Source organism: Nansenia antarctica (assembly GCF_963989245.1).
Source record: "Nansenia antarctica genome assembly, chromosome: 12".
Taxonomy (NCBI): Eukaryota; Metazoa; Chordata; class Actinopteri; order Argentiniformes; family Microstomatidae; genus Nansenia; species Nansenia antarctica.
The window spans coordinates 21,963,338-21,985,634 of NC_137682.1; the positions used below are offsets into that span (position 1 = coordinate 21,963,338).

A 22,297-nucleotide genomic window follows, 5' to 3' on the forward strand; every position below is an offset into this window, starting at 1 on the left:
ATAGAAATTATTCTTTAATTTTATTTAATGAACCTACTACCATAAATTTCAATACTAACATAGACAAGATCTTGCAACCTTGGAGAGGTATCAATTCATTTAAAACATTTTTTTACTGTTTAACTCCTTGGTCATATCTTAGCTCACATATTTACTTATGGCACTACCAACTCCAGATGACTTTCGTTCTTCAAATTATATGATTTTTTTTTATTATTTTTTTATCTTTTCAGATTATGACAAAATTAAACATGCCTATCTATACAATGAACATGAACACAATACCTTTTTCCAGAACTCTGCTGGTTCTTTTAGTTACTTTTTAGCAAACTGTAACCTAGCCATCCTGTATGTGGCTAACTAACTAGTGGTTTGCACCTTGCAGTGTAGCTTCTGTAGTTCTGCTGGTGAAGTCTTCTTCAGATGGTAGTCTGACACATTCTCTCCTACCTCCTGGAGACTGTTCCTGGTCTGTGGATGGTAGTCTCTCTGACACATTCTCTCCTACCTCCTGGAGACTGTTCCTGGTCTGTGGACGGTAGTCTCTCTGACACATTCTCTCCTACCTCCTGGAGACTGTTCCTGGTCTGTGGATGGTAGTCTCTCTGACACATTCTCTCCTACCTCCTGGAGACTGTTCCTGGTCTGTGGATGGTAGTCTCTCTGACACATTCTCTCCTGCCTCCTGGAGACTGTTCCTGGTCTGTGGATGCTAGTCTGGTCTGTGCGCCAGGTTTTTTTTCCTAATCATGGATAGCACTCTTCTGTCTTCCACTGTAGAAGTCTTCTTTTGCCTACTAGGATGTAATGCGACTTCTGGGCTCTACAGCGCTTTTTAATGATGTTCCAACATGACTTTCATTGATGTCAATTTGGCCCTGATTTCCACAGACACCAAAATGATCTGAATCTGAATCTGAATTATTTTTATTGGCATATATATTTGCAAATACAGGACAGTTTGCTGCATACGGTACTCCACAGGCACACTCCAAAGGTGCAAAGTATGCCTAGATTTGAGATCTCTCTTATGCACAAGTGATGTGACAGAACACATCTAATGAATCAGAATGACCTGTCAAGCCCATTGCCCCATCACTTTTGGGCACACTGAAATATTGGGACTATGCATCAATGGTTTCGGAATGGTGAAACCAATATTTACACAAACCTCAGAGAGGTAAATGCTTATCCATTTATGTAGACAAATACCGTCAAATAAAAGCTGAGAATCTCTACTTTAACCTAACACTAATTGTTTGATTTGTAAAACAAATGTTACTTGACACAATAACATTAAAGACGTTATCGTGATAAAGAGGCGTGAACAGAGGCCAGACGCATGAAAGGCGCGCACAAGCAAGAGAGAGAGTGCAATTTATTTTCTCCTTGTTCGTAGGCTACTGGAGCCGTGGCCACGCACCCCACTCCACAATAGACCTATCGCTAAGCCACGCCCCAAAATAGGAATTGTCCAATCATATCACAGCAAAAGTCACGACAAGCAAAAAACTCGGACAATCAACTCGCTAATATCTGATGGTGAAAAGCTTCTAGACAAAATATTCTTGTCATCTTTAAAAAAAAAAAACATGTCTATTACTTGCTGTGGTAAATGTCATTCAGTCACGGTCGGTCAGTCAGTCACTGTCAGTGAAGCGTTGTTTGTTTGTCCGAGTTTTCAAAGGGGGCGTGGCTTAGCGATAGGTACATTCATCTGACAGATGAATGTACCTATCGCTAAGCCACGCCTCCTTTGAAAAGAACACGGGGAACAGAGAAGAATAGTGGGTCTGTGAAAGCTTTGAAATCTTGCCGATCTTCTCTGCACAGAAATCTATATCCAAAATGTGTACTTCTCTCTCACTGGCCTGCAGCAGCACTGACACTGAACCGTTTCTCCAATTCTTTGAAAGGTTTGATTTTTTTTTATCCCAAAACGATCTTATCTGGTTCTTGTAATGCGGGGTACACACATAAGGAGTTTTTGGCCGGTTTTGGCACGATTTTCGGATGTCTGAAAACGACAGAAAACGCCCGGTTATCAGATGGATCTTAACATTTTCCTATAACAAAATCCTGGGGTGTGAGCAGTGGCGTAGCGCAAAATCCCGGGGCCCCCCCGCAAGGTGGCGGTGGGGGCCCTTTCGCAACGGAGTAAAAAAAAAAAAAAACGTGCGTTTTTTAGAGGCCGATGCGTTATTGACGTTGCGAAATTTCGCAATATGCACTCTACATTCTAAATGCTTGACTTAGCAAAAGGTACAAACAAGTGAGAGCAATAACTAAAACCAAATCGTAGACTACATCAGTAGAATGTATTATAAGTAGAAAAGTACAAGCTTTATTTCTTTTAACAAAGTGTGGTGTGCACAGCAGCACGATATCTGTAAACATACAAGCTGTAGACTCTCTGCTAAGGGTTGCCAGATGGGATTGAGAATTTCCAACCTAACCAATCTAAAAACTTCTAAATCCACCAAAAACCAGCCCATCTGGCAACCCTGTCTCCGCTGCATCAGAGTCTACTTGTTGCGTAAAATTGGCCAGGGTTAGTCAAATCCTTTGTTGGACATCTCGTTTCTTAAGTCCTGGTATATTGTGGCATTTCTTTAATGTTTGCCATCTGGTCTAGGAATACCCAGGGAGACGCAGACAGCAGAAGTAGAATAGAATAGTAGAATAGAAAAATAAACAGCTATATATAGCCTAACCATGCTGAATTATGTACCTGTATGATGCACTGACAGCCTGTGACTGTGAACCTGGCCGGACCCTGCCCTTCTGCCTGAGTTTGAGTATGATGCTGCCCAAATAAATGTTATTGTTTAGTGCTGTACGCTTTCGTGGTATTATATTGTGTGAATTATCATCTGTATGTTGTTTTTCTTTCACTCGACTAACCGCCGAGATAATACTTGAGACATGTACTTCCGTAAACATATATTTTTTTTTTTTACAATATCGGACCGACAGTCCCACATATAGCGGCTATAATGTCCGAATAGAGAATCTACCACCACCTAAAGAATGCTTATTGTACTTTGTATTGTATTTTCACTTGCTCATTTTCCTTGTGTCTCGCTGCCTACGTGTGACGTCAAAGTCATGTTGCTATTGGATACGGCTAACTATGTATATATTTTTAAATATAGGCCTATATATTAAAATTAAGGTTGACACAATGAAGGGCCACTTATTTTCTTTGTTTTATATTTTTTTAAATTATAAAAAAATAAAAAAAAAAGTTTGGATCCAATGTTAGGGGGCCCCCTAGTGGCTGGGGCCCCCCCGCGGTGCGTCGCTTGCGGGCCCGTCCGCTACGCCACTGGGTGTGAGGTGTGTTAAGAGTCAATTCTCTTCAATTGTCAATCAACTCTCAACCTGCTCGGAAAATGGGCGTGGGGAACGACAGATTCCAGACTCTCTAGTCTAGAGTCTCGTTCCCCAAGCCAGAAATCTCGCGTGAACCCATCCTTTTAATATTGCCTTTAAATTACCAAATAATTAAATTAAGATTATATAATGATTAAAGCACTTTGAGCCGCAACGTTTGCAGGAAAAGCGCTATACAAATAAAGTTATTATTATTAAGACGAAGTCAGCTCGCTTCTTGATTGGCGAGCAGGGTTGCCAGATGGGAATGACATTTTCCACCCTAACCACAGTCTAAAACCGCTAATTCCACCAAACAATCTGGCAACCCTATGATTTCTGGTCGGAAGTATTGAACACATTTCACATTTACGATTGCCGGCCACGCCCATTTTCCGAGCAGGTTGCCGGGAGAGATTGACTCTTAACACACCTCACACCCCAGGATTCTGTTATAGGAAAATGTTAAGATCCATCTGATAACCGGGCGTTTTCTGTTGTTTTCAGACATCCGAAAATCGCTGAAATCGCAGAAAATCCGTATGTGTGTACCCCGCTTAAAGGAGTTCCAGAGGGTTAAAATAGAAAAAAATGGCTTTGGGTTGTCGAGGAACAGTTTGGAAAAGACTGCAATGCTAAAGCTAGCCAAAGCTATCCCAGTGATGGTGCTGGCTGCAGTCCTGTCCTGGTTCTGATTAGCTGTGAGCTCCTGTGTGTGCCAGTCCAGTGCTTTGTCATTCTTCAGCTTTCAAACCAACGCTTACTAACTCAGACATTAAGCTATGGTGGTCTACATCATGTGAACACCAAGTGAACCCATTGATGAAGCTGTATTGTGTGTGTGTGTGTGTGTGTGTGTGTGTGTGTGTGTGTGTGTGTGTGTGTGTGTGCATGCGTGTGCATACTTTTGAGTGCATGCGTGCGCGTGAGTGTGTGTGTGTGTGTGTGTGTGTGTGTGTGTGTGTGCGCGCGTGTGTGTGTGTGTGCGCGCGTGTGTGTGTGTGTGTGTGTGTGTGTTCAAACACTGCTCATCGTGGCACCCAGTCTGGATTTGGGGATTGGATGAGATTAGCTCTAAGAGGATTAGAACCCATGCCTCATTAGCATAGTGACTCACTGCCAGGGAGACACACACACACACACACACACACACCAGCATTGCTCAGCTTTTCCCTCCCTTTCACGTAACAGATTGATCAAACTCAGTGATGGAACAGGGATCCTCCACTCCTGGACTGTGTTCAGTAGGCCAGGGATTAAAGTTCTCCGTCGCTACGACGGATTTCCGTCAATTTTTTCCAAGTCGCAACGGATTTCCGTCAATTGGCTACCTGGTGTAATATGATTTGTAGACATACAGTCTCTTATGATATCGGTCAACAGCGGAGCTAGGGTGGGGGCGAGGGGGGCGGCCCACCATTGACGAGGGGGTTCTTGACGGCCAAGTGCCGCAACCGCAGGGCCCTGTTCACCTGTTTGTATTGTCGATTCCGCCCGTCTTAGTACCACCTCAGCAGGGCCCCCCGTCACTCTGAGGAGAGAAGATTTTACGGTCGCGCCGATATTTAAAACACCTAGCCTGTCTGTTGTAGGCCTATTTCTTTCCCTCGCTGTCTTTTTGTAAAATAAAACAAAAGAGTCAAGATGAGCGTTTGAATTCAGAAGAGGTGATGATCATTAACGTACCAAATGCAATGGCAATGTAAAAAAAAAGTCAATCTTTCAGACTCGGGGAGATGATTGGCTGTCAATCTCATTCTCACTCTTATATTGTTTACTGTACGTGCGACCTGAGCGTCATTTTATTTGAGAGAACGTGATTTACGTGACCTTCAGAGTGTAACATTGCAATTACCTAAAATACCCGAGAAAGAACAGCGGAAGAACTTGGTGGCCTCATGTGTTCCACTCACAAACTTCTTCTCAACGCAACCCTCCACACCTGGCCAGTTTCCCACTAGCAGTAACGTTAGCGAAGTAAGTGGGTCTTCGGGTCGGACTCGGGAGAATGAACAGCATAGGCCTACAGCTGGCTCCGTTCATGTGGCTGTGGAAAGCGACGATGATGATAGTGATAATAGTGATGAGGATAATATATAGGAAATACCGTTTAGAACATATAGGGCACGTTCGTAAATTCGTCGATGCGCACACTGGATTCAACGTCGTCATGGAACCAAGTCATTTGATTGGACTAGAGGCAGTCACGTGGAGGCTCTGACTCTCTCAGAGCGAATTTACGAACGCGGCCGTAGCATAGATTCATATCGTTCTTCCAATGCAGGACGATTCAGACCTAACTCATTCACAAAGCTGCAACCTTGCATCTAAATAGCCGTATAGTATACTAGTATGTAATAGTAGTACAGTAGCAAAGCTGAAACTAATTCCCGTCTTTTAAATGGAATGCAGTATTTTTTCACATGCACATTATAGTGACTTAAATAACAACTAACTTCTCAGTCAAAACATGAATGAGGTAAATGGCTTGTTATGCTTGTAGAACCCAGACAGCCGGGAGAGATGCACTAGCTGCCCTCTCGTTCAGATAACGTTCTGCTAATAATTCCACTGGCATATCCATGTCCAGCTTTTAAGTTTGCAATTTTTCTGTGACGGGTCTCAGGGTATGACTTCTCAGGGTATGATTCTCTGAAAGCTGCATGCCTTGTATAATTGTAACGGCGATGATTGTATCGTTTTTCAACAGCTACCGTTTCAGTGCAGATGAGGCATACAAGTTTTGCTTTACTAAATGTTGGCAAGATGAATGCGTACTTGTCAGTCCATTCCTCAATAAAGCTGCGGTTTTCCACGTGAATTTTACGCTTCAGGTTGTTTGAGAGTGACATTTTGCATGATTGATAACTGAAAATGATTACAATGTGTAATAACAAAGTGAAGCCAAAATATCTTGATCGCCCCCTGCTGGCTGGCTGCAGTATAGGTGTCAGGAGCCTGTTAACACTGATAATAAGCCATTAATAACATACATTTTGAAAGAAAGTGAAAATATTAAACAATAATATGCTAATTATGCCTAAATAAAATAAATACATATAAGTCCGGCCCCCACAGTGTATGCTTCAAAAAATTCTGGCCCTTGGACAGATGTAGTTGGTGACCCCTGATCTAGAGCCTCCTCCTCCTCCTCCACTCCTGGAGTCAGAGCCACTTCATCATCTAGAGCCTCCTCCTCCTCCTCCTCCTCCCCCTCCTCCACTCCTGGAGTCAAAGCTGGTCCCACAGAAGAAACCCTGAAACGGACATCAGGTGTAGCCAAGCTTCAGGCATATCACTTCACTGCCAAAAAGCAGAAAAAGTGAAAAGCACTATAGTAAGTATTACACTTATTATTATTTAATGCTGTTTTGGTCTTTTTCAGTGATCACTCACTTCAAAACAAAAACTGTGTTTGTTTGGTGTTATACTAGACAGCTGCCATCTCAAAATGTCAGTATGCATACAGTAGCATTGCATAGTCTTAACATCATATGTTTCTTTTACCTGCACAGAAACTGGCTGATTGCAGACACCAAAGACTAGAGGAACCTCTGGATGCAGAAGACGTGTGGATTAAGTGCAATACAAGACACATTCAGTTCATGTGTTTTTTTGTGTTTTTAGTTCCTTGTTCAAGTTGTAAGCTTGCTCCGTTGGCACAATGTAAATAAAAAACTTGCACTGAAAAGTTATGTAGATGGTTGATTATTTGTATGTCAGAGTCAACCCTTGCAATAAGTATCAATTTTATTTCATGAATTGAAAACAGCATTGATATCACATAAAAGCAAACTGGCAATAGAAAAGCTGTTCAAAAGAATCTTCTTCCCTTAAAACGCTAACGTTATAAAATACAAACATATAGTGGAGGTTAAAATGAGAATATGACTTGGCTTGAACACATTTTCAGTCAGGAGATTTTTTTTTGCTTTAATCCCTGTCAGTAGGCACATCATAGCCAACCGTTTTGCAACAGAAAACAAACATCTGTTATTTCGTTGACAAATTCAGGTTGTGCCTTTTTTTTTCTTTTTTTTTTTGAACATTTTCTCCTGTTTCGTGCAACGCGGTCCAGTCATGTGATTCGAAGGTCAACAAACGCTGCGGTCGTTAGGCAGCCCTGCTGACGCTGTGTCTTTAAGATGGAACATCAGAGGGGCACTTAGGTGGCGTAGCTGGTTAAGCGTTGACCATGTAACTGCAGGGTCCCCGGTTCGATTCCGGCACACAGAAACATGTACACACAGAGACACACAGAAACATGTACACAGAGACACACAGAAACATGTACACACAGAAACATGTACACACAGAAACATGTACTCACAGAAACATGTACACAGAGACGCACAGAAACATGTACACACAGAAACATGTACACACAGAGACACACAGATACATGTACGCAGAGAGACACACACAAACATGTACACACAGAGACACACCCCGGGCCGATGTAAAAGTTGGATGGGGGGCGCATTATAAATAAAATTAACATAACATAACATAACAGATACATGTACACAGAGAGACACACACAAATATGTACACAGAGAGACAATCGGTTTGAATACTGATCAGGCATACAAGGCCTTTTGTTGTGGTAAAGGATATCACAAGTCAAGTGGTCAGGTGGAAAATTATGTTAATGCCCGAAAAGGTTGCTAGGAAGGCGCTCCAGCCATTGCCAAGACTGAGTGTGTGTGTGTGTGTGTGTGTGTGTGTGTGTGTGTGTGTGTGTGTGTGTGTGTATGTGTGTGTGTGCGTGCGAGCGTGCGTGCGTCTGAGACCCATTTGCCGAAAGAGCAAGCTCAAATCCAGAGCGAAATCTCGAAAGATGATGAGATGTATATATATATATATCTTGTTACATAAATATCCTGTTGCATATCTTTGTTACACAGAGCCGTGACATCATATCCAGGTGATAATGTCAGTTCGAGTAGAATACAGACTTATCCCGTGCGAATGTTCCGCACGAAACACAGATGTCGGGGGGTCATTTCTAAATCACATGAGGTCCCCAGATATTACTAGTCCTGTGCGAAGAGGGCTTTCGTTAGTATTTAGTAGCATTGCCTTTTAATTGATATTTGTCTAATTGTTTGACTTGGGTCAAACATTTCGGGTAGCCTTCCACAAACTTTCCACAATAATTTGTTGGAATTTTGGCCTCTTCCTCCTGACAAAACCGGTGTAACTGAGTCAGGTTTGTAGGCCTCCTTGCTCGCACACGCGAGTTTTGCCCACAAATGATCTATAGCATTGAGGTCAGAGCTTTGTGTGGTCATACCTTGACTGTTGTTCTTAAGCCATTTTGCACAACTTTGGAGGTATGCTTGGGGTCATTGTCCATTTGGAAGACCAAGCTTTAACTTCCTGGCTGATGTCTTGAGATGTTGCTTCGATATATCCACATCATTTCCCTTGCTTTCTATTTTGAGTGCACTAGTCCCTCCTGCAGCAAAGCACCCGCACATCATGATGCTGCCTCCCCCAGGCTTCACAGTCGGGAAGGTGTTCTTCGGCTGGCAAGCCTCCCCTTTTTCCTCCAAACATAATGATGGTCATTATGGCCAAGCAGTTATATTTCTGTTTCATCAGACTAGAGGACATTTCTCCCAAAAAACACCACATGTACCAATCACCGAAGTCTACTCTGTAAGGACAACGCATGCAGTAAAGACATCCGCATAAAGCCTGGGAAAGCTCGCAGCGCATTTGCAACGCTTTATACCATCTGGAAGTCAAAGCAGTACAGCCTAAAAACCCGATCCGACTGTGTTAACAGCAATGTTAAGTCAGTTCTGCTGTACGGCGAGTCGTCGACAGTGACATGCAGAAGATCAACGCATTCCACAATGCATGTCTCCGGAGGATATTCTGAATCTGTGGTGCTGGAGGTTAAAACAACGCCGACTCCAATGGCTAGGACACGTCCTCAGAATGGACCAGAACTGCATTCCCAAAGTAGCCTTGAGATGGACCCCACCTGGAAAGAGGAAACAAGGGAGGCCAAAAACAACCTGGTGGAGAACTGTGACCTCAGAGCTGAAGGTCGGTGAACCTGACCTGGGGTGACACGCTGCCAAGGCTAGGACCAGATGGAGGCAGATAGTCACAGCCATTATGTTCCTAAAGAGGATTAAGTAAGTACGTAAGTATAGATTCAACAAGGCGCTGGAAACATTCCTGAGATTTCAGTCCATATTGACATTTATAGCATCACACAGTTGCTGTAGATTTGTCTGCTGCACATCCATGAGGTGAATCTCCTGTTCCACCACATCCCAAAGGTGCTCTATTGGATTGAGATCTGGTGACTGTGGAGGCCATTTGAGTACAGTGAACTCAGTGTCATGTTCAAGAAACCAGTTTGAGATGACGTGAGCTTTGTGACATGGCGCGTTATCCTGCTGGAAGTAGCCATTAGAAGATGTGTACATTGTGGTCATAAAGGGATGGACATGGTCAGCAACAATACTCGGGTAGGCTGTGGCGTTTAAACGATGCTCAATTGGTATTAAGGGGCCCAAAGTGTGCCAAGAAAATATCTCCCACACCATTACACCACCACCACCAGCAGCCTGAACCGTTGATGAAGGCAGGATGGATCCATGCTTTCATGTTGTTTACGACACATTCTGCCCCTACCATCTGAATGTCGCAGCAGAAATCGAGACTCATCAGACCAGGCAACGTTTTTCCAATCTTCTATTGTCCAATTTCTGTGGGCCCATGAAAGCTGAACAGTTTCCTGTTCTTAGCTGACAGGAGTGGCACCCGGTGTGGTCTGCTGCTGCTGTCGCCCATCTGCTTCAAGGTTCGACATGTTGTTGTGTTAAGAGATGCTCTTCTGCATACCTTGGTTGTAACAAGTGGTCATTTGAGTTACTGTTGCCATTTCTATCGCTCAAACCAGTTTGGCCATTCTCCCCTGACCTCTGCCATCAACAAGGCATTTTTCACTGGATATTTTTATCTTTTTGGGACCATTGTAAACCCTAGAGATGGTCCGCCTGGCACCAACAACCATGCCATTCACCTTTCTTCCCCATTCTGATGCTTCTTGGTTTGAACTTCAACTGATCGTCTTGACCATGTCTACATTCCTAAATGCATTGAGTTGCTGCCACGTGATTGGCTGATTAGATATTTGCGTTAACAAGGTGACTGTATATAGCCTTGATGACAAATAACAACAAGAACAATGAATTGAACAGGTGCTGCTGCTGTGCCTCTATGACTAGAGCAGAGGGAGATGTTCTTTTATTTTATTTAAGGATCCCCATTAGAAGCACACAGATGTACATCTAGTCTTCCTGGGGTTTTGAACATACAAAATACAGACATACAGACATAATAAATGTACAATCGAAGAGAGAGAGATGGACAGAGAGCAGTAGGCGGTTGCGAGTTATTTATATGTAAATAGAATTGAACACTGCTCTGTCATGTCTGTCCTGTCTGGTTCGAGTTGAAATTGAATTGTGTGTCTGTGTGTTCCCCTTATCTTCTTCTGTACTGGGACTGCAGATTATGGACTAAACTAGAGAACATAGCAGACATGTATGTTTGTGTGTGTGTGTCTCTCTCTCTCTCTCTCTCTCTCTCTCTCTCTCTCTCTCTCTCTCTCTCTCTCTCTCTCTCTCTCTCTCGCACGCGCACACACACACACACACACACACACACACACACACACACACACACACACACACACACATACACACTGTGGCAACCACTAGTCCCGGCCGATGGAAATTACACACCCGAATCAGAAAGGGACTGTGGTTTTAGCTGCTGCGGGTGTATTCAATAAAACAAAAAGGCTAAAGGTATAATTCTGTTAAACTTCTGTCTGTGTTTACCTATTACCACAGCAGCACACCACTTAACAAGCTCTGCCTGAGAATGAGAATGCCTGAGTGTCAAAACACACACACACACACACACACACACACACAGCAGGCTACATTACTGAGTCTCTGTATTATCACAGAACGAATAACTGACTGCTAAACAAACAAAGAAACAAAAAAGACTGTTAACTCACACTGTTAACTCACACTCGCCAAGTCATTTCAGAATGCTCCCACCTAGAGTGCTTTTGTGTGGTATTTACCTAGCAACAATACTTTGTAGTGGCTCCACAATTATGATTTTTGGTGAATAAAGTCACACGTGGCACACCCTCAGCCCTAAATGAGTTAAACAGAACAATAGCTAACACAATTGTCTGTGTCTGTCTGTCTGTCTGTCTGTGTCTGTCTGTCTGTCTGTGTCTGTCTGTCTCTCTGTGTATGTCTGTCTGTCTATCTGTCTGTCTGTCTGTGTCTGTCTGTGTCTGTCTGTCTCTCTGTGTCTGTCTGTCTGTGTGTCTGTCTATCTGTGTCTGTCTGTCTCTCTGTGTCTGTCTGTCTGTCTGTGTCTGTCTATCTGTCTGTCTGTCTGTGTCTGTCTGTCTCTCTGTGTCTGTCTGTCTGTCTATCTGTCTGTCTCTCTGTGTCTGTCTGTCTATCTGTGTCTGTCTGTCTGTCTGTGTGTCTGTGTGTAGGTATGAGGGAGTTGTCTCGTCCGCCTTTGAACCTGCGGAGGTTGTACGGTGAGACGTTGGAGACGGAGCCGGTCCTCATCATCATCTCCCCCGGGGCGGACCCCTCTCAGGAGCTGCTGGAGCTGGCCTCAGAGACCATGGGCCGAGACAGCTACCACGAGGTACACACGCACGTTTACACACAGACACACACACACACACACACGCACACATGAGCACTCATGCACACAGACAATCATACGCACACACACCTACTCTCACACAGATAGTTACAGTACACTTAACAGACTTAAACACACACACTCACACAGATGCTTACAGTATACAGACGTAAACACACACACACACACACACACACACACACACACACACTCACACACACAGATACTTACAGTACACAGATTTAAACACACACACACACACACACCATTAACAGCCCTATCCCATCATCGTGTCTCATCTTCTTCCAGTCTGTGGAGTTCCCCTCTCCTAGACTGTACCTTGTCGCTGTGTCTCTCCTAGACTGTACCTTGTCTCTGTGTGTCTCTAACAGACTGTACCTTGTCTCTGTGTGTCTCATAGACTGTACCTTGTCTCTGTGTCTCATAGACTGTACCTTGTCTCTGTGTCTCTAGCAGACTGTACCTTGTCTCTGTGTCTCTAGCAGACTGTACCTTGTCTCTGTGTCTGTAGACTGTACCTTGTCTCTGTGTGTCTCATAGACTGTACCTTGTATCTGTGTCTCTCATAGACTGTATCTTGTCTCTGTGTCTCTAACAGACTGTACCTTGTCTCTGTGTCTCTAACAGACTGTACCTTGTCTCTGTGTCTGTAGACTGTACCTTGTCTCTGTGTGTCTCTCATAGACTGTACCCTGTCTCTCTGTGTGTCTCATAGACTGTATCTTGTCTCTGTGTCTCTAACAGACTGTACCTTGTCTCTGTGTCTCTAACAGACTGTACCTTGTCTCTGTGTCTGTAGACTGTACCTTGTCTCTGTGTCTCTAACAGACTGTACCTTGTCTCTCTGTGTCTCTCATAGACTGTACCTTGTCTCTGTGTCTCTAGCAGACTGTACCTTGTCTCTGTGTCTCTAGATGGCCATGGGTCAGGGTCAGGCTGACGTGGCCCTGGCCTCTCTGAGGGAGTGTTCCCGCAGCGGAGACTGGCTCTGCCTCAAGAACCTGCACCTGGTCACCGCCTGGCTGCCCCTGCTCGAGAAGGTGTGTGTGTGTGAGTGTATGTGTGTGAGAGTGAGAGAGAGAGTGAGAGTGAGAGTGAGAGTGAGAGTGAGAGTGGGGATGGGGGTGGGGGTGCGAGTGAGGGTGAGGGTGGGGGTGGGGTGCGAGTGCGAGTGAGGGTGGGGGTGGGGGTGCGAGTGCGAGTGCGTGAGAGAGACAGAGAGAGAGACAGACACACAAATATACTCTGCTGTGTTCTCTAGTTGACTGTGAGTGTGAGTGTGAGTGTGCGCGAGTGTGAGTGTGAGTGTGAGCGTGCGCGAGCGTGTGTGAGTGTGTGTGTGTGTGTTCCCTGGGGATATGGTCAGTGTGTCACACTGTAGTGTGTGAGAGGGACAGTTTTTGGCAGCGATGGCCATGTGTAGTTTTTTGATCTCTGTGTTGATGTGTGTGTGTGTGTGTGTGTGTGTGTGTGTGTGTGTGTGTGTGTGTGTGTGTGTGTGTGTGTGTGTGTGTGTGTGTGTGTGTGTGTGCGCGTGTGTGTGTGTGTGTGTGTGCGTGTGCGCTTTCTCAGAGACGATCCCTCTTCTCCAGGGCTGCATGACAGCACTACCGCTCCCGCTGTGAACTAAACCTTACCCCCAGTGTCACATCAACTCTCTCTCTCTCTTTATCTTTGGCTTTTCTCCCTCTCCCTCCCTTCCCCTCTCTCTCTCTCTGTGCTCTGTGGAGTGATGTCATTACCGGATTCAGGGTGTGTGTGTGTGGCCTCTCTCTGCCCGGCAACTGCTGAGGACAGGGGGGTGATGAGGTTGGGGGGGGGGGCTCGGCAGCGGAGCTTGAAATCAAACAGTGAAGGAGAGGAGAGAAAGAGAATGTCTGGATGAAGAGAGAGAGAGAGGCGGGTGCGACGGCAGCAGACCCTGCAGACAGAGCAGACAGGTGAAGCCCACCCAGGGAGGAGAGAGAGGGCAGAAAAGATACTTCTCTTTATTCTATTATCTCTCTTTTCCTCCCTGCTCCCCGCCTTCCTCTCTTTCTTCGCCTGGAATCTCTGCCTCCTTCCTTTCTCCTCCTCTCCCTCCCTCTGTCTGTCCTCTCCTCCTCTCCCTCCCTCTGTCTGTCCTCTCCTCCTCTCCCTCCCTCTGTCTGTCCTCTGGGATGTGTTGCCAGTTGGTCAGAGAGAGAGAGAGAGAGAGAGAGAGAGGGAGGGAGGAAGGTAAAGTATAATTGAAGCTGTCAGTAAGCCCCTCTCTCCCTCTCTCTCTCTCTTTCTCCCTCTCTCTCCCTCCCTCTCTCTCTCTCCCTCCCCCCCTCCCTCCCTCCCTCCCTCTCTCTCTCTCCCTCCCTCCCTCCCTCCCTCTGCACTGCAGCAGTTTGGACCATTTAGCCGCCCCCACCCTCAGAACAGGATGGAACTGTGTCCCGATAAAGAGACAGTCTGAGATTTCGATTCATGGTATAGAGAAGTAGCTTTCATAGCGCTGGGGGACGAAAAACAGCTCTCAGTGAATACCGTTCAACAAATGTTCTCCTACGTTCTCTTTTTTCTCTTCTACTCTTTCCTCTCTTTCACTCTCTCCTGTCTGTCTTCCACCCCGTAGACACTTATTTCATTCATGTTTTCTTGCTGGACGTGACAACAGGAAGTATTGTGTGTCTCATGACACATTTTTGTTTTGGACAGTCGATTTTGAGAGGCTGGGAAATAAATCGGCACGGGCACAGAAATCACACATTTTCTCTCACTCTCGCCAACACACACACACACACACACACACACACACACACACACACACACACACACACACTCACACACACACTCACACTCACACTCACACACTCACACACACACACAGAACACTCACACTCACACACACACACACTCACACTTTCACACACACACTCACACACTCACACACACACACACACACTCACACACACACACACACACACTCACTCACACTCACACACACACTCACACACACACTCACACACACACACACACACACACACTCACACACACACTCACACATCACACACACACACACACACACACACTCACACACACACACACACACACACACACACACACACTCACACACACACACACACACACACACACACACTCACACACACACACACACACACACACACACACACACACACACACACACACACACAGAGAACACATATAAACAGTGGGGTCTCTCCCTCTTGTCTGATGTGATTCCGTCTCTGCTTACGTTTCTCCACAATACAATTAGGCTGATGTAGATTGGGGGAGTGTAGACAGACAGGCACATTGTAGCGTGTGAACGAGCATCCAATCGTATGGCACAAGGGCTCCCGGCGCCTTCAAGTCATGTTCAACCCGTCTAGTAAGAGGAGGAAAGAGACATAGAGAAGAGGGGGAGGTGAAGGGGAAAGAAAAAAGGGAATTTGAAGGAAATGAAAGAAAACAGGGTCACTGACAGCGACATAAAATGGAGAGAACGCGATGGATCGAAGAGGACAAGAGGGGGATGATGGGAGAGAGAGAGGGATGGAAGAAATGGAGAAAAAGAAAAAAAATATGGTTCTGGGCACCCGCAGGCTCTCTTATAGGCGCCTGTCGAGTCGAAACCATCTGACAAGGATCCTCAAGAAGAGTGTGTGAGTGTGTGTGTGGGGAAGGAGAAGAGTGTGTGAGTGTGTGTGTGGGGAAGGGTGTGTTGGGGGTAGGGGCAGTCTCCGAAATGTCTAAAAAAATCGATCTTAACATCTACTTCTGCACTGTGTGTGTCTGTGTCTGTGTCTGTGTCTGTGTGTCTGTGTCTGTGTGTCTGTGTGTCTCTGTGTCTCTGTGTCTCTGTGTGTGTGTGTGTGTGTGTGTGTGTCTTTCCTGTGTGTCTTCTCTCTCTCGTAGGAGCTGAACGTGCTGCAGCCTAAAGCAGGCTTCCGTCTGTGGCTGACGGCCGAAGTCCATCCCAAATTCCCCCCAATCCTGCTTCAGTCTAGCCTTAAGATCACCTACGAGGTACACCCCCCCCCCCCACACACACACACACACACACATCATCGCAGCTCTACCCTCTATGAAGCGGAGAGCTCTTTTTTATCTGACCTGAGAGCAGCCGTGTCGAAGTGCTGCGTAGCAGGCCATGTCACTTGGCTGTGCTAGGGTGAATCTTACCGCCTCCGGGCCATGTGTGTACGCCACGCGCGGCTCGGCTCATAGCCCGGGGGCCGTGCCAGTGGAGCGTGAGAGGGGGACTCGAGTGTGTATGATGAGCGGGGGAGAAAACGTTGTGAGTCGTGCTCTAGGGGTTATGTGCACCACTGACCAAGCATGCTGTTTGACAGGCTGACTTTAGAAACACACCGCACGCACGCGCGCACACGCTGTTCTCGCCGGGAAGTGGAGCTCACTTGATCTTTCGGCTCTCCGCCCCTCAGGCCAGCTGCTTTACTCTAATGTGACGCCGGAGCCCGGAGCACACTAGCCTCTCTGACCTACAGTCACTGGCCTCTCCCTACCGACCACCTCGCTCTGTCCAGGTCAAAGGGTATCCAGGACACTCGAAAGATCTAAATCATCCTCCCTTCAACAGTATAATTTCTGTCCATTGCCTTTGTGGTTTGTGTTGAATTGTGTCTGTAAAGGCTTTTTTCAAAATTCAAATGACGTTTCTCCCTCTCAGGCCCCTCCAGGTCTAAAGAAGAACCTGTTGAGGACGTACGAGTCGTGGAGCCCAGAGCAGATCAGTAAGGGAGGTCTGCTGCCCAGAGCCCAGTCCCTCTTCTGCCTCGCGTGGTTCCATGCTGTGTGCCAGGAGAGACGCAACTACATCCCCCAGGTGCCCGACATACATACACACACACACACACACACACACAAACACACACAGACCCTCAACCCCCCCATGTTCATACATACACAGATGGCTGTAAAAGAAAATCGGTTTGGTACGTACCATGGTTTTTAAGTCACGGTTCGTTTTTTGGTACAGCAGGGTAAACATTTACAAAACATATATTAGAGCTGTCAATCGATTACATTTTTAAATCAAGTTAATCACAAACATTTTCTGTGATTACTCAGATTAATCAAGTTTAAAATACTTGTATTTACTTGTATTTTGGGGGGAGATAAAACACATCTGTGGTGTTGGAATAAAGAAATTGGTTGGAGGAATCCGTTTTTAGTTTTGGACTGGCTCTCAATAGATCTATTTTCACACAATGTCCTGTCTTTCAACAATGACATAAATATCAGTAAATACAAAAGACAAATGTACAGAACAATAGGCTATCACTTTCATATTTTACAGTACATCAGTCCCATGTCTCATCAGTGCCTTATAATAAGTTATAATGCACATTCTTTGTGTTACAGTCAACATTATCACCAGATATTTTTTTCTTTCAGTAACATTTTCATTTAACATTTACTATTTTCATTTCCACTGCATGTTATCAAGAACATGTATCCTTGGCATCACCAACAGTGCATTTTTAACATTAATTTACTCTGACCTCCTTTACTACCTTTCAGCTTCTACTGGCCCATGGCTAGTCAATGTGAACAGTGAAGTTTCCCATGGTTAGTCAGTCCGAACAGTAGGGGTGTAACGGATCGCCCCCCACGGTTCGGCACGCATGTGTACCGCGGATCAAATGCAAAATTTAACCAAGTAATAATATTACTTAATATTAGTTAATATCCCTTGTAAATCACAATGTAGAGTTGCCATGAAAAGATAGACGCGACAGTTGCGTGCTTTGTTTTACTCTAAAGCTCAATGATAGGTTGATAATGGGGAAAAAAATCCAGAACAACAAGGCTGCGTTCGTAAATTTGCTATGGAATCTGATCAGCATTCATGGAACACCTCTTGTCCAATCAAATTACTTGGTCCCTTTATGACGTCGGACCCAGTGTGCTCTCCGGCGCTCTCAGAGCAAATTTACGAACGCAGCCCAAGTGTATCATGGCGAGTGCTGCTAATGTTGGCGACAGAGAAGAACTCGAAATGCCTCCCTCGTCATTTAAATCCCATGTATGGGAGAACTTTGGCTTCTCTGTCAATTATAACAATGACGGACAGTGTCATTGGAAGTGTGGTCGATAAAAAAGTTAAAGTGTTTAAACGTTGTGCAACGAGAAAGTCGTACGAGCATGGCCACACATTTGCCGCGACATCACCCTGGTGTGTTGACGGGAGGCACGAAAAAGGCAGCTTGACAACTTCTGATAATGTAGCCAATTTTTTCATACCATGTTTAAAGTAAAGTTTCACTTTATTATTTAGTTAAAAGTGGCATAAAACATGTTTATTTGTCTGCTTTAAAGAGCCCAGTGATTCACTGCTGCAACCAGGTGCCTCCTCCCTCTCTCCTACTGCATCATTTAAGTTGAATGTGTGTTTCTGTTTAATATGTAGCCTAATGTTTGAGTGTAGAATATGCTATGTATATACTGTATATCCACACACACACACATATATATATATATATATATATATATATATATATATATATATATATATATATATATATATATACTGTATATATATATACCAGTTTTGACATCTTGAATGTTGTTGGGTTTTACACAGTAGAAGTGGTGTTTTTACAGAATTCGAGGAAAAAGCTTTTTATTTTTATTTTTATGTTTTGTGTTGATCCACAAATGATCCGATCCGTGACTCAAAAACCGTGACACCGATCCGTGAGTTAGGTGATCCGTTACACCGTTACACCCCTACCGAACAGTGAAGTTGCTCAGCCTGTTTTACAAGCTTATCAAAGTCAGGTGCTATTTTGGAGGTTGAAAGGCGCAGTATGGCAGACAGGTGTTCATCATTCAGTCGAGATCTGTGCTTTGATTTATTGTAGTTCATCACCGACAAGGTTTGCTCACACATGTAAGTGGAGCCAAACAGCTCCAACCTACTCTGAGCCAGCCGGCGCGTGTGAGCGAACTGTGTTTCACTCAATGAGGCATAGAACTCGGGCAGAGTGCCGGTTTCAACCTCCTCCCGGATTGAAGTGATACACTCAAGATCAATAAGCTCCAGCTGCATGTTCGGTGGTGCTTTCATCGCATGAGAGAGGGCGTGACACAAGTTCCAGAGACTCTTAAATCTTGGCGCGGTCAGAGAAGCGCTGTGTAACCTCGGCCTGCAAGTCACCGCAGTGTCTCACCGCGACACCTCCACAGAAGCCAGTGTCGGAAAAATGAACGAATGACATGTCCCTCAACTGCCTGGTGAACAACACCAGCTTGCCTCCGAATGCCTTCACATGGTTGTACAGTTCATGCATAAACGCATTTTCCGTTACGTTGTGTTCAAACGGCCCAGAATGTCAATGGCAAAGTCGCGCAGCCAGCCCTCATCATGCAGTTGGGGGAAATCCTCAGCTTTACCTACACTGTCCATAAACATGCCAATCTCCTCTCTCCAAACCCGCTTAAATACTGTCCTTTGACGAACGTTTGAATGATAAAGTAAGTCACCGGGCTCTGCATCAGTGTCCTCTAACACAGTGTTTCTCAACTGGTAGGTCGCAACCTAAAAGTGGGTCGCGGACTCGTTCTGAATGGGTCGTGGAGAGTGTGTGGTCAAAAACAAAAAAAGTGTATTTTAGCACTACAAAAGTCAAAAATAGTTCTAGCACTTAGCTATCTCCTCTCAGACTTTTATTTTGACAGATATGCGTGAAAGACGCACGTACGCAAGCTGCAGATGAGTTAACAGGAAGGCTATGACCGTAGCCGCCTCGGCATTGATTAGTTTGGATGTCAAAAGCTTTAAAAAGCATGGCTTTCCATGGCTTCAATCTACAAAACATATTTACTTCATGGATAACATCTACAAAAAGTCTACATTTCCAGATGTGTGCCATGGTCACGTCAACATTTGATTGATTAGCCTGTCACTTGTCATTCGAACAGTAACTATGGCGAAGCGCAAATATGACCCTGAGTATGTAAAATAGGGATTTACGTACATTGCCGATAAAAAGGGACTGAAACCATACTGTGTGGTTTGTAGTGAAGTGCTCGCACAAGAGAGCATGAAACCATCAGTTAAATTAAACGGAGCGCCAAGAACATTCCTCATGCTGAGCTGTTTGACGACGAAATACGGCTTGAGCGAGTTGCGTGTCTTGCTGATGTCAGGATTCCCTCTCATCCTGGAGAACCTGGAAATTCAGAAACTATATTTCCAGTCATGGAAAACCTGGAAAATGTACAAAAATGACCAAATATCCTGGAAAAATATCCCGATAGCAGCTCGCATCATATTCAAGACCCTGGTGCTCGCCTACCAGGCAGCAAAAGGAACAGCCCCTGCCTACCTGCAGTCTATGGTCACCCCCCAAACTTCAGCCCGTTCACTCCGCTCCTCCACCTCTGCTGGCCGACTGGTTGTAAGTCGCTTTGGAATAAGGCGTCTGCTAAATGCCGAAAATGTAAATGTGAATGAAAAATGATTTCTCAAAAACAGTGGGAACCCTGTAATGTGTTTTGCAAACTTCAACACATTAAACGTGTCTATGCAAGGGTACAGTATTTTTGAACAGTCTGACAAAATCGCTGCATTCAAAAAGAAGATTGCATTGTGGGTAAATCACGTTGAGATGTTTCTCAACGCTTGTCATGAAGCACAATAGCTGGACACAGCGGCCAAAAATGCCCTGAACAGAATTCTCACGGCGCATCTCACTAAACTACAAACTCTGGTTTCATGACTACATCACAGAGAAACATGGAAAGTATCAATGTGGAGCAATGAAGATAATGAGCTGGTGGAGCTCGTGATGAGATCGTGATGAGATCGTGATCAGGTCGTGATCAGACGCTGAAAAGGAAATTCGGTGATGTAAGCCTCCCCTTCTGGTGCAACGATGTGATGGGATAGTATCCGTCCCTCGCCACTCATGCAGTGAAAATCCTCCTACCATTCAACACTACTTATCTGTGCAAAAGTGGCTTCTCAACTTTGGTCCAGCTCAAGTCAAAGCAGAGGAACATGTTGGACACTGAGCATGATCTGAGAGAAGCTCTGTCTACCATCACCCCAGACTCTGAGAGAAGCTCCTCTTTCTACCGTCACCCAGACTCTGAGAGTAGCTCCTCTGTCTACCGTCACCAGACTCTGAAACTCTTATCAGGAATAAAGCACATCTCCAATTATCTCATTAGCTTCCCCAAATCCCTGTTGAGTGAAAACAGCCCGTTTAGTAGGCCTACTCAGAGAGATTATCATATTATGTGTGTAGCAGTTATGCAGTTTTGATCATTTTATTCATATTCACCAGGCTCAACAGCACACCGTTGTGATGTTCATACTCATCACAGGATCAGTTTGTTATTGCTAGAGTAATGTGCTCTGAATGCTGGGATGAACATATCTGTGTATGTGTGATGCCCCTAATACATGGAACACTCTGCAGCAAACTCTCCGGTTGGAAGTCCTCCCCTCTGCCTCTTCCTTTAAACTCTTGGTGCAAAAACTGTATTCTACCGATTGCAATTGTTTTGAGTTTTTTTTCTTTCTTTTTTTCTCCTTTTAATCCTGTCTTGCTCACTGTTTGTTTGCCCTTGCTCACTGTTCTATTGTACACTCGACGTCACTGTAAATGAGGGTGACCTCAGTGCCTATCGAGTTTTAAATAAAGGTTTGAAATGAAAAATGTGTGGTTACTAGCCCATTTTTGAGAAACAAATTATCTTGGTTTCTAATTACATTTAATTTCTTTAATTCTATAAAAGTCGGTTGCGACTGAATGACCATGGGAACATGTGGATCCCAAGGCCAGACCAGTTGAGAACCACTGCTCTAACAGTTGAATGAATTCACAGTGATTGAGTCTTCTAGCTCTGAGTTGCTAGCATAGTTAGCATGCTTATTGGAGAAGTGAAAAAATGAGTGTCGATTTGATCGCAGACAGGATGCTAGCTAAGTGTGATCATTCATCTGGGAAAGGAAGAGAGAGGAGAGAGTGATTAGCGTCATATAGCCTAATATATATATACTTTTTGGGTTTGCACTCGGCTCTAATTTATCTGCGATTATCAACTGCTAAATTACTAACAATCTCTCTGTGGCGTGTGTGCGCGCATGCGTACTGGCCGAGATTATTTCAACACACAAAACAGTGCAGTGGGTAAAAGAACGCTGCGTTCGTTCGGT

At 44.9% G+C, this 22,297-nt stretch overlaps 1 protein-coding gene across 1 annotated transcript in view; it reads left to right on the forward strand.

Moving 5' to 3' along the window:
* Window positions 1-22,297, forward strand: part of dync2h1 (dynein cytoplasmic 2 heavy chain 1) — a gene marked incomplete at both ends in the record, with an annotated part of 167,986 nt that overhangs the window by 117,572 nt on the left and 28,117 nt on the right. The window contains 4 exon segments of the mRNA XM_080542931.1: window positions 11,933-12,093; window positions 13,029-13,154; window positions 16,021-16,131; window positions 16,796-16,951. Of these exon segments, the coding sequence (XP_080399057.1) occupies window positions 11,933-12,093; window positions 13,029-13,154; window positions 16,021-16,131; window positions 16,796-16,951 (554 nt within the window).